The following is an 11,184-nucleotide window of genomic DNA, read 5'->3' as shown; positions in this document are numbered from 1 at the left end:
GACCCACTCCACCATGAAGGTCTATGTGGCGGCCATGGTGGCCTACCGCGCCCCTCTCGGTGGCCAGTCAGTCGGCAGAAACCCTCTGGTTACATGTTTCCTCCATGGTGCGCTGAGGCTGAGGCCTCCGGCCAGAAGAACCTTATGCTAAGCGGTGATCAGGATGTTATCCTAAGCCTCGAGTCCTCTGATCTCCCCTCTCCTGGGGGTCAAGACTCACTCCTTCTGAAGTTTGGCCATTGGACGGGTTGTCCCCAAATTCTGTCAGGCTCCTTCTCTTGCTTTAGCTGTGCTCTTCCACACTAGGCAGAGATTTTAAAGTCTGGCAGCGTGGGCATTCTCGTTCCCCAAACGTTCTCGACGCAGCTCGACTTCCTGAAGAGGAACGTCTAAGGTTACGCATGTAACCCTGGTTCCTTGAAGGAACGAGACACTGCGTCGCAGTGCCACACTTCCGGCATCTCTGGCTGGCGCTTGCTTCATCCTTTGAGGCTGATTTCCGGCTTTGCCGCTCATGCTTTATGCTTCTTGGTCTCTGACGTCACCCGCCTATGACGTCTCGCCCTTCCTTTGGACTGATTATACACATTATTCAGAGACGTCACGCTGGACGCGTTCCCCAAACGTTCTCGACGCAGCGTCTCGTTCCTTCGAGGAACCAGGGTTACATACGTAACCTTAGACGTTTCTGTGCAACCTTTCTGTTACTCGAGCATGTGCATCAAGTTCTTTGAGTAAAGCAAAGTACACCATTCTCAAATCACAAAAAAAATTTTTTATAAGGGCCCACAGTATACATGATCGTATTTCAAATCTCTCATTTGCTGGCTGTGTATACTCCAATTCAGGTTGCATTTATTTCATGTCATTTTTAAATCATTAAGAAAAAATGTAACTGTAAAGGCCATTGCATTGTATTTTTATGGTTCTTTCATCATTTTTGTTATATTGTATTTTTTTACCCTGGCTGGAGTGTGGGATACCTAAAGTAGACTAATTTAAAGTTTAGAAACTTCTTCTGTTTTCAGTGTGTGTATGCTACATGCAACTTAGAGTCAGAGACACGTAGTCGAGGTTTACAGTGTTTTTGTTATTTTGTTCACCTGAACAGAATCGTTTGATCTCCCGGCTGTATGTTCTTCTCCCTTGATGCTGGTATTGGAAAGAGTGAACATGTCAAGTTTATAAAAGGCAGCGTGGGTTGTAGCTTGTCTTTATCTGGTGTTGTGGAACCTCCAGGAATCAGTGTAGGTTGTGTTTCAGATGATGAGCGATTCAGAGCTGTTGGAGATACATATAGCATCTTCAGAAGTGGTTATGCATTTTTTATATGAAGGAAGTCACAGGGAGCAATACGCTTTACAATGAATCTTACAGCAATGAACCAAAGCGATGTCTGTCAGGAATATTCATGTCCAGAGAGATCTGTTTCTTTTTCTGTCTATGTGATTCTGTATGTGGCTGCAGCAGCTGTGTCTCTTCTAACCATGTGTGGAAACCTGCTGGTCATCATCTCTGTTAGTCACTTCAAGCAGCTCCACACACCTGCCAACATCCTCATCCTCTCTTTGGCTGTGTCTGATCTTCTGGTGGGAGTTTTTGTGATGCCATTTCACTTATCGTGGCTTATTGAATCATGTTGGATTTCTGGCCCAGTGATGTGTTCAGTTTTCAGTTTTGTGACTTTTCAGGCGACAAGCGTGTCTGTTCATACTGTGGCTCTGATAGCAGTTGATCGGTTTTTGGCTTTAAGTTCTCCTTTTCTTTACTCTGAGAAGATCTCACCCATTGTCATCTGCATAGCAACTTTATTTAACTGGCTGTTTTCACTCCTTTATAACTTTACTCTTCTTTTTGTTAATGGAAATTTCACTGGTGTCAAGTGTCCAGGAATATGTATTGCTGTTATAGATGGGGTTTCATCTCTCATTGATCTCCTGTTTGTGCTTCTTATGCCTTGTACACTCCTGATATTTGCTTTAAAAGGCACGGTTTATCAGTATTCAATACTTCCGTTCTCCCTGGCCCTGTCTCCCCGCACCTTTTCAAAGTGTGTGGACGCAGCAGAATGCGCATCTTGAATTATCTGGACAATTGGCTGATTTTAGCCCACTCAAGAGATGTGCTAATCAGTCACGTGGAAACACTGCTTCGCCATTTGGATACGCTGTGACTGTGTGTGAATATGCAGAAGAGCATGTTTTACAGAGTCTGACTATAACATATCTGGGAGTATGTTTGGACTCAATGGCGATGTGAGCCCATCTCTCTCAAGACAGAGCGCACAGAGGAAATTTCATCAACACTGCGCCGTTTCAGATTGGGCAGGTCGGTTTCACAGAGAGAATTTAAGAGGCTTTTGGGACTGATGGCGGCGGCTTCTTCAGTGTGCCATCTGGATCTGCTGCATATGTGGCCGCTACAGTTTTGGCTGAAGACTTAAATTCCGCCATGGGCATGGTCTTCGGCCGCAAGCGCATAACGGTCACTCACAGTTGCGTCAGCACTTTGAGACCGTGGAATAGCCTGGATATGGTCAGCCAGGAGTTCCTTTGGGTATAGTGACGCACACAGTGACCATCGTCTCAGGCTGGGGAGCAGTGTGCCTGGGCGTACCTGCTTCAAGCCTGTGGGCGGAGTCACAGAGAAGGTCACATAAACTGTTTGGATTTGGAAGTGGTGTCCTACAAGCCTTTCAGTCAAAATTGGAGCTGCAACATGTACTGATTCGAACTGACAACATGTCTGTGGTCTCGGACATAAATTGCCAGCACGGCGTGCCTTCCAGAGCTCTATTCAAACAGGCAGTGAGTCTCCTGTTGTGGGCAGACCAACAATTTCTCTCCATAAGAGCGGCGCACATCCCTGGCATCATGAACCGTGGAGCAGACATGATTTCGAGGAACTGAGTTATTGGTGGCTCCCCCATGGCAAATCCCCCTCAGGAAGGACCTGCTGACTCGACGAACGGCACAATATCGCACCCCAGCCCTGAGCTGTGGAACCTTCATGTGTGGCCGCTGCAGGCACGCTCTACACTCACGAGTGCTGAGCACACTTACGGAGATGGGTGCACCTTCTACCAGGCGCCTCAGTGGCCCTGCCTGCCTTATCTGCTGAGCCGTCAGCCTCAAGTGATGCTGATGCTCAGAGCACTGTTTGCCCTTTTAGGGCTTTGCAGATGTATGTGGATCGCTCGGCCACCTTTTGTCAGTCGGACCAGCTGTTCATGTGCTTTGGTGGATGTAATAAAGGACGTGCTGTTTCAATACAGAGATTTTCTCACTGGATTGTGGATGCTATTGCGTTGATTTACGAATGCCAGGTGAAAGATTGTCCCCTCAACATCAGAGCTCATTAAGTGAGGACAATTGCTTCCTCATGGGCCTGATCTAGAGGTTTGTCTATCCAGGATTTATGTTTTGCTGCTGGCTGGTCTTCCCAGAACACATTTGCCAGATTTTACAAGCTGGATGTACCCTCTGTAGCGTCACATGTACTTTTGGTGAATTAAGTTTCATTCATGTGTTGTACTGTTATAACCAGCTATGCAGTAGTTACCATGGCTGCTAACTCTGTGTTATGGTTTATAAGGTTTATGGAGTTGTCACCGCTAACGCTGTCGACTCTGTGTTTAACTCTTGTGCTTTAGTGCTCATTGTGTTGTGTCTGCCCTATTCAGTGAATCCTTCGCATTCATTGCATGAAGATACGCAAATTTTGTTAGGGTCGGATGTTTCATTGGTCTAATTCCGCCTATCCGATGCGACTACTCTAAGCAATGCGGCTATTGGCTTATGTGTGGGTGTGATTGACCCCGTTCAGGGCTTATCGTCACTGCTCTCATGGCGGGATTTTATACAGTTCCCATACACGTCTTAGCTGACGTAATGTTGAGTTACCGCCTTGAAAGGGAACGTTTCCGGTTAAAATCGTAACCTTGGTTCCCTGAGAGGCGGGAAAAAGACATTACGTTAGCCGCCATGGTTGCTGTTTGATCAGTTGTGCTAGCATTCAGTCGTGATTCTGACATAATTATTGCACCCATGCATTTTATACTGCCAGAAGGGTGCTTGTGAGTGGCCGCTATGCACCCTGTATGTGCACTTCTGCTGAGCCCACAACATACATTGGGATATTTATATACATACATTAGGATTTTAAAGGGCTAGAATTTTTTACTTTTAGTTTTTGATTTTAAACATTTCATATAAATTCACTCATGCTTTTATGTGAGCTCTGTGTGAAACCTTTCAAAATCATTTGATCTCCCAGCTGTATGTTCCTCTCCCTTGATGCTGTTAATCTTGGAAAGACTCAACAAGTCTAGTGTATAAAAGGCAGCATGGGTCATCGCACGTGAGCATATGTAGATTGTGACAGTGAGAAGCAGTTTAGAGCTTTTGGAGATACAAATAGCATGTTACGAATTCTTTATGTGGTTATGCATATATTGCACTTTATATGAAAGAACAGAGAAGAATGCTCTGATTGGAATTTGATGGTTCTTCATATTATTTCCCAATGAATCTTACAACAATGAACCAAAGCGATGTCTGTCAGGAATATTCGTGTCCAGAGAGATCGGTTTCTTTTTCTGTCTATGTAATTCTGTATGCGGCTGCAGCAGCTGTGTCTCTTCTGACCGTGTGTGGAAACCTGCTGGTCATCATCTCTGTTAGTCACTTCAAGCAGCTCCACACACCTGCCAACATCCTCATCCTCTCTTTGGCTGTGTCCGATCTTCTGGTGGGAGTTTTTGTGATGCCACTGCATTTGTCTTGGGTCATTGAGTCATGTTGGATTTCTGGACCACTGATGTGCTCTGCTTTAAAAATTGTGAATAGTCAAGCAACAAGCGTGTCTGTTCATACTGTGGCTCTGATAGCAATTGATCGATTTTTGGCTTTAAGTTCTCCTTTTCTTTACTCTGAGAAGATCTCACCCACTGTCACCTGCATAGCAACTCTATTTAACTGGCTGTTTTCACTCCTTTATAACTTTACTCTTCTTTTTGTTAATGAAAACTTCACTAATGTCACATGTCCAAGAATATGTATTGTTATTGTAGATGTAGTTTCATCATTTATTGACCTCATACTTGTGTTTCTTATGCCTTGTACACTCATTATAATATTATACACTCATGTTTTTGTCATTGCTAAGAGACATGCGACTGCTATAAGAGCTCTTCAGATTCACAACAGAACAGAATCCTCCAAAAACAGAGTCAGTGACAAATCAGAGCTAAAAGCTGCCATACTGCTGGGGATTCTGGTCATTGTATTTCTTCTGTGTTTACTGCCGTATTATATTTGTACTTTAGTGATTCCATACAGTGATGATTTGTTTCATGTCAGAGATGTTACCGTAACGATTTTTTTCCTGAACTCCACCATTAATCCCATCATTTATGCTTTATTCTATCCCTGGTTTCAAAAAAGCTTAAAATTAATTTTCACATTTAAAGTGTTTATTAACGATTCATCCCTGATGAATGTGCTTTAACTCACTGAATGTAATACACTATGCTTTTTTTGTCCTGATCTTTGCCTATAGGCAAATGCTTTTGCTGCATAATTTTATTTCGTCATATATTAAACTTGACTGATATTGTTTTTAATTATGCCAGTAAACTGTATAACAATGATAGTGGGGGATTTTCTTTTCCTTTATGTAATTTGTATATATCTCTTGTTATCTCTAATGTTTTGTTTGTAATAAACAGAAACGCAAAACATAAAAAAACTATTAATGCAAAGGCAGAAGTGTAAAAAAAATAACATACATACATACATAGCAGGGTATTGTTTAGACCAACAAGTATTGAAATTGATAATTTCTTTAAATTTATAGCATATAAAACACATGTGACAATTGCCTCAATCTGACATTTAAAACAAATGTCCTTTTCTCTTGGGTCTTCTAAAATCTACTTTGCATTAGAGTTAACCATTTTCTAAAACTATACTACTGTAGTGTGAATATATTGTGTTTAGCCTACAAATTGAGAAAAAATAAAAAATAAAAAAAAATAAAAATATGAGATGCTTATAATTTGGTCTCAAATACATAGTTTGTGAAATATAGTGTCTTCTAATTGTGATTTACATTTACATTTAATCATTTAGCAGACGCTTTTATCCAAAGCGACTTACAAATGAGAACAACAGAAGCAGTCAGGTCAACAAGAGAACAACAACAGTATACAAGTGCCATGACAAGTCTCAGTTAGTCTAGTATAGAACGCATAGGTAGGTTTTTTTTTTTTTTTTTTTTTTTTTTTTTAATTAAAAGACAAGAAAAGGAAAAGTGCTAGTGTTAGTTGGTTAAGTGCAGGCGAAAAAGATGAGTCTTTAGCTGTTTCTTGAAAATGAGTAAAGACTCAGCTGTACGAATTGAGATTGGGAGGTCATTCCACCAGCTGGGGACAGTCCAGGAAAAGGTCCTTGAGAGTGATTTTGAACTTCTTTGGGATGGTACCACAAGGCGTCGATCACTTGCAGAGCGCAAACTTCTGGAGGGCACATAAGATTTAACCAATGAGTTTAGGTAAGTTGGTGCCGTGCCAGTGGTCGTCTTGTAGGCTAGCATCAGTACCTTGAATTTGATGCGAGCAGCTACTGGTAGCCAGTGTAACCTGATGAGGAGCGGAGTAACGTGAGCTTTCTTTGGCTCATTGAAGACAACCCTCGCTGCTGCATTCTGAATCAATTGCAGAGGCTTGACAGTACATGCAGGAAGGCCCGCCAGGAGAGCATTACAATAGTCCAGTCTGGAGAGAACAAGAGCTTGGACAAGAAGTTGGGTTGCTTGCTCTGACAGGAAGGGTCTAATCTTCCTAATGTTGTATAAGGCAAACCTGCAGGACCGGGTAGTTGTAGCAATGTGGTCTGTGAAGCTTAACTGATGATCCATCACAACTCCTAGGTTTCTAGCTGTCCTCGAAGGAGTAATGGTTGATGAGCCCAGCTGTATAGAGAAGTTGTGATGAAGCAATGGGTTAGCTGGAATCACCAGGAGTTCTGTCTTCGTAAGGTTAAGCTGAAGGTGATGGTCATTCATCCAGCTAGAGATGTCACTCAGACAGGCTGAAATGCGAGCAGCTACCGTCGGGTCATCTGGTTGGAATGAGAGGTAGAGTTGGGTGTCATCAGCGTAGCAGTGATAAGAAAAGCCATGCTTCTGAATGACAGATCCTAATGATGTCATGTAGATGGAGAAGAGAAGTGGTCCAAGTACTGAGCCTTGAGGAACCCCAGTAGCAAGGTGGTGTGACTTTGAAACATCACCCCTCCAAGACACACTGAAGGATCTGTCAGAGAGGTAGGACTTAACCCACAGGAGTGCTGTTCCAGAGATGCCCATCTTTCTGAGGGTGGACCGGAGAATCTGGTGATTAACAGTGTCAAAAGCAGCAGAAAGGTCCAGTAAGATGAGTACCGAGGATTTTGAAGCTGCTCTTGCTAGTCGCAGGGCTTCAGTAACCGAGAGCAGAGCAGTCTCAGTTGAGTGGCCACTTTTGAAGCCAGATTGGTTGCTGTCCAGGAGGTTGTTCTGTACAAGGAATATAGAAAACTGGTTGAACACAGCTCGCTCAAGTGTCTTTGCAATAAATGGAAGAAGGGATACCGGTCTGTAGTTTTCAAGAAGCGCTGGATTTAGTGATGGTTTCTTGAGCAGTGGGCTTACCCGAGCCTGCTTGAATGCTGAGGGAAATGTTCCAGAGTGAAGAGAGGAGTTGATAACGTGAGTAAGCAAAGGTATGACTGAAGAAGAGATCGCTTGAAGGAGGTGAGTGGGGATCGGATCAAGTGGACAAGTAGTAGGATGATTGGACAGGAGAAGTTCGGAGACGTCCATCTCTGAGAGTGGGGAGAAGGAGGAGAAAGAGTGTGCATCGGTCATTGTGAAGTTGTCCTCAGTCTGCGGTGTGGAGAATTGGCCGCTGATGGATCTCGTCTTATTTGTGAAGAAAACTGCAAAGTCGTCCGCTGTAAGAGTCGATGGAGGAGGTGGTGGCGGTGGATCAAGAAGAGAAGAGAAAGTCTTGAAGAGTGTCCGAGCGTCACAACAGCTGTTAATTTTGTTGTGGTAGTAGGATGTTTTAGCCGTGAAGACATTTGCAGAGAAGGAAGAGAGGAGAGACTGATACACACTGAGGTCTGTAGAGTTTCTTGATTTCTGCCATTTCCTCTCTGCAGCCCTGAGTTTAGAGCGATGTTCACGGAGAACCTCAGACAGCCAGGGGGCAGATGGGGCAGTGCGTGCTGGTCTAGACAACAGTGGGCAAAAGTTGTCCAAGCAAGATGTTAAAGTGGAGCAAAGAGTGTCCGTAGCGCTGTTCGTGTCCAGAGCAGAGAACTGAGAGAGTGCAGGAAGTGAGGATGAAACCACAGAAGATAGGCGAGATGGAGAGAGTGAGCGTAGGTTCCGTCGAAAGGTGACCTGCGTTGGAGTGTGAGGCACTTCAGGAGTAAGTGCTAGGTTAGCAGTAATGAGGAAGTGGTCTGAGGTGTGCAGTGGAGCAACTGAAGAGTTGTCCACAGAGCAACAGCGCGTGTAGATGAGGTCCAGTTGGTTGCCTGATTTGTGAGTCACTGTAGTAGACACTAGCTTGAGATCAAATGAGGCGAGCAGAGTTTTGAAGTCAGCAGCCTGGGGTTTATCTAGGTGGATGTTGAAGTCACCAAGCAGTACCAGAGGAGTACCATCTTCAGGAAAGTTTGATAGCAGCACATCCAACTCCTCCAAGAAGTTTCCCAATTGACCTGGGGGACGATAAATGACCACAAACTGGATTTTAACAGGGTGGGTTACAGTAATGGCATGTGATTCAAATGAACCAGTACCTGTAGGTGATGGCTGAAGATCAAATTTCCATTCTTTTGATATAAGGAGACCTGTTCCTCCACCCCTCCCAGTGGTACGAGGAGTGTGGGAACAAGTGAAATTAGTGGAGAGGGCTGCAGGGGTGGCAGTATCTTCAGGTTTGATCCAAGTCTCTGTCAGTGCCATGAGGTTGAGACCGGAATGAGTAGCAAGAGAAGAAATGAAGTCTGCTTTGTTAACTGCAGACTGGCAGTTCCAGAGACCAACTGGAATAGAGAGCGTAGTAGTAGAGGTCAGAGGGACAGGCCGTAGGTTTGTCAGACAGGCCTTCCTTCCTCCGTAGCGTGCTCTCCGAGTGTTAGTAGTGATAGTAGAGATCTGAAAGCACATAGTGACTACAGGTGTAAGATATTTGAGAACAAGGTATACAAAAAGTAACGAAAGAGGAGAAAAGCAATACTCAAGTGCCCTGTCGGTGTCCTTGCTCGGTGGAGTCGTGCAGGTAGAGTCGATCGTCTTTACACTCGTCCGTCTTCACACGAGGAGGGCTCACACGAGGGTTGCCGCGACCGCTGCCGCGGTGAAACTTAGCGCTTTTGTATTAGCCTGATTACCTGTGATTGAAGTCAGCTGGCCACGCCTCACTATTTAGCAGATCGAAACCAGGCAGTCCCGCGATAGGCAAACGCAAAACCAAGCGCCACTGTCAGCACGTATTAACCAGGGTAAGACACACACAATTTAAACCAAAAAACTTTCCTAGCAATGACGATCCCACACTAGTCTGATGAGAAAACAAGGCAAAACACTCACAAGCTGCTGTCCTTCTCTGTAGCTCGACTGTTTCTTCTGACAAGTGCTTTCTAAACAGCTAATTAAGTACTTTCACTGGCTTTGGCCACGCCTCACTATTTAGCAGATCGAAACCAGGCAGTCCCGCGATAGGCAAACGCAAAACCAAGCGCCACTGTCAGCACGTATTAACCAGGGTAAGACACACACAATTTAAACCAAAAAACTTTCCTAGCAATGACGATCCCACACTAGTCTGATGAGAAAACAAGGCAAAACACTCACAAGCTGCTGTCCTTCTCTGTAGCTCGACTGTTTCTTCTGACAAGTGCTTTCTAAACAGCTAATTAAGTACTTTCACTGGCTTTGGCCACGCCTCACTATTTAGCAGATCGAAACCAGGCAGTCCCGCGATAGGCAAACGCAAAACCAAGCGCCACTGTCAGCACGTATTAACCAGGGTAAGACACACACAATTTAAACCAAAAAACTTTCCTAGCAATGACGATCCCACACTAGTCTGATGAGAAAACAAGGCAAAACACTCACAAGCTGCTGTCCTTCTCTGTAGCTCGACTGTTACTTCTGACAAGTGCTTTCTAAACAGCTAATTAAGTACTTTCACTGGCTTTGGCCACGCCTCACTATTTAGCAGATCGAAACCAGGCAGTCCCGCGATAGGCAAACGCAAAACCAAGCGCCACTGTCAGCACGTATTAACCAGGGTAAGACACACACAATTTAAACCAAAAAACTTTCCTAGCAATGACGATCCCACACTAGTCTGATGAGAAAACAAGGCAAAACACTCACAAGCTGCTGTCCTTCTCTGTAGCTCGACTGTTTCTTCTGACAAGTGCTTTCTAAACAGCTAATTAAGTACTTTCACTGGCTTTGGCCACGCCTCACTATTTAGCAGATCGAAACCAGGCAGTCCCGCGATAGGCAAACGCAAAACCAAGCGCCACTGTCAGCACGTATTAACCAGGGTAAGACACACACAATTTAAACCAAAAAACTTTCCTAGCAATGACGATCCCACACTAGTCTGATGAGAAAACAAGGCAAAACACTCACAAGCTGCTGTCCTTCTCTGTAGCTCGACTGTTACTTCTGACAAGTGCTTTCTAAACAGCTAATTAAGTACTTTCACTGGCTTTGGCCACGCCTCACTATTTAGCAGATCGAAACCAGGCAGTCCCGCGATAGGCAAACGCAAAACCAAGCGCCACTGTCAGCACGTATTAACCAGGGTAAGACACACACAATTTAAACCAAAAAACTTTCCTAGCAATGACGATCCCACACTAGTCTGATGAGAAAACAAGGCAAAACACTCACAAGCTGCTGTCCTTCTCTGTAGCTCGACTGTTTCTTCTGACAAGTGCTTTCTAAACAGCTAATTAAGTACTTTCACTGGCTTTGGCCACGCCTCACTATTTAGCAGATCGAAACCAGGCAGTCCCGCGATAGGCAAACGCAAAACCAAGCGCCACTGTCAGCACGTATTAACCAGGGTAAGACACACACAATTTAAACCAAAAAACTTTCCTAGCAATG

At 44.4% G+C, this 11,184-nt stretch overlaps 2 protein-coding genes across 2 annotated transcripts; both read left to right on the top strand.

Moving 5' to 3' along the window:
* Window positions 1-1,364: 1,364 nt before the first annotated feature.
* On the top strand, window positions 1,365-2,081 carry LOC132092851 (trace amine-associated receptor 8a-like). The gene has a single exon (XM_059499283.1). It carries the CDS (start codon window positions 1,365-1,367, stop codon window positions 2,079-2,081), a length of 717 nt encoding a protein of 238 aa, XP_059355266.1.
* A 1,566-nt stretch (window positions 2,082-3,647) lies between these two features.
* On the top strand, window positions 3,648-5,652 carry LOC132091784 (trace amine-associated receptor 7c-like). Its single transcript, XM_059497890.1, has one exon. The coding sequence runs from the start codon at window positions 4,525-4,527 to the stop codon at window positions 5,506-5,508; it is 984 nt and encodes a 327-aa protein (XP_059353873.1). The 5' UTR covers window positions 3,648-4,524; the 3' UTR covers window positions 5,509-5,652.
* Window positions 5,653-11,184: the final 5,532 nt, after the last annotated feature.

The sequence above is a fragment of the Carassius carassius genome, chromosome 18 (genome assembly GCF_963082965.1).
Source record: "Carassius carassius chromosome 18, fCarCar2.1, whole genome shotgun sequence".
Lineage (NCBI taxonomy): Eukaryota > Metazoa > Chordata > Actinopteri > Cypriniformes > Cyprinidae > Carassius > Carassius carassius.
The sequence above is the reverse complement of the archived record's forward strand: the minus strand, read 5'-3'. Positions and strand labels throughout refer to the sequence as shown.

Bases quoted from the DNA above. Each gene is read 5' to 3' on its own strand.
- LOC132092851 (XM_059499283.1), top strand. From the start codon at position 1,365: ATGAATCTTACAGCAATGAACCAAAGCGATGTCTGTCAGGAATATTCA.
- LOC132091784 (XM_059497890.1), top strand. From the start codon at position 4,525: ATGAATCTTACAACAATGAACCAAAGCGATGTCTGTCAGGAATATTCG.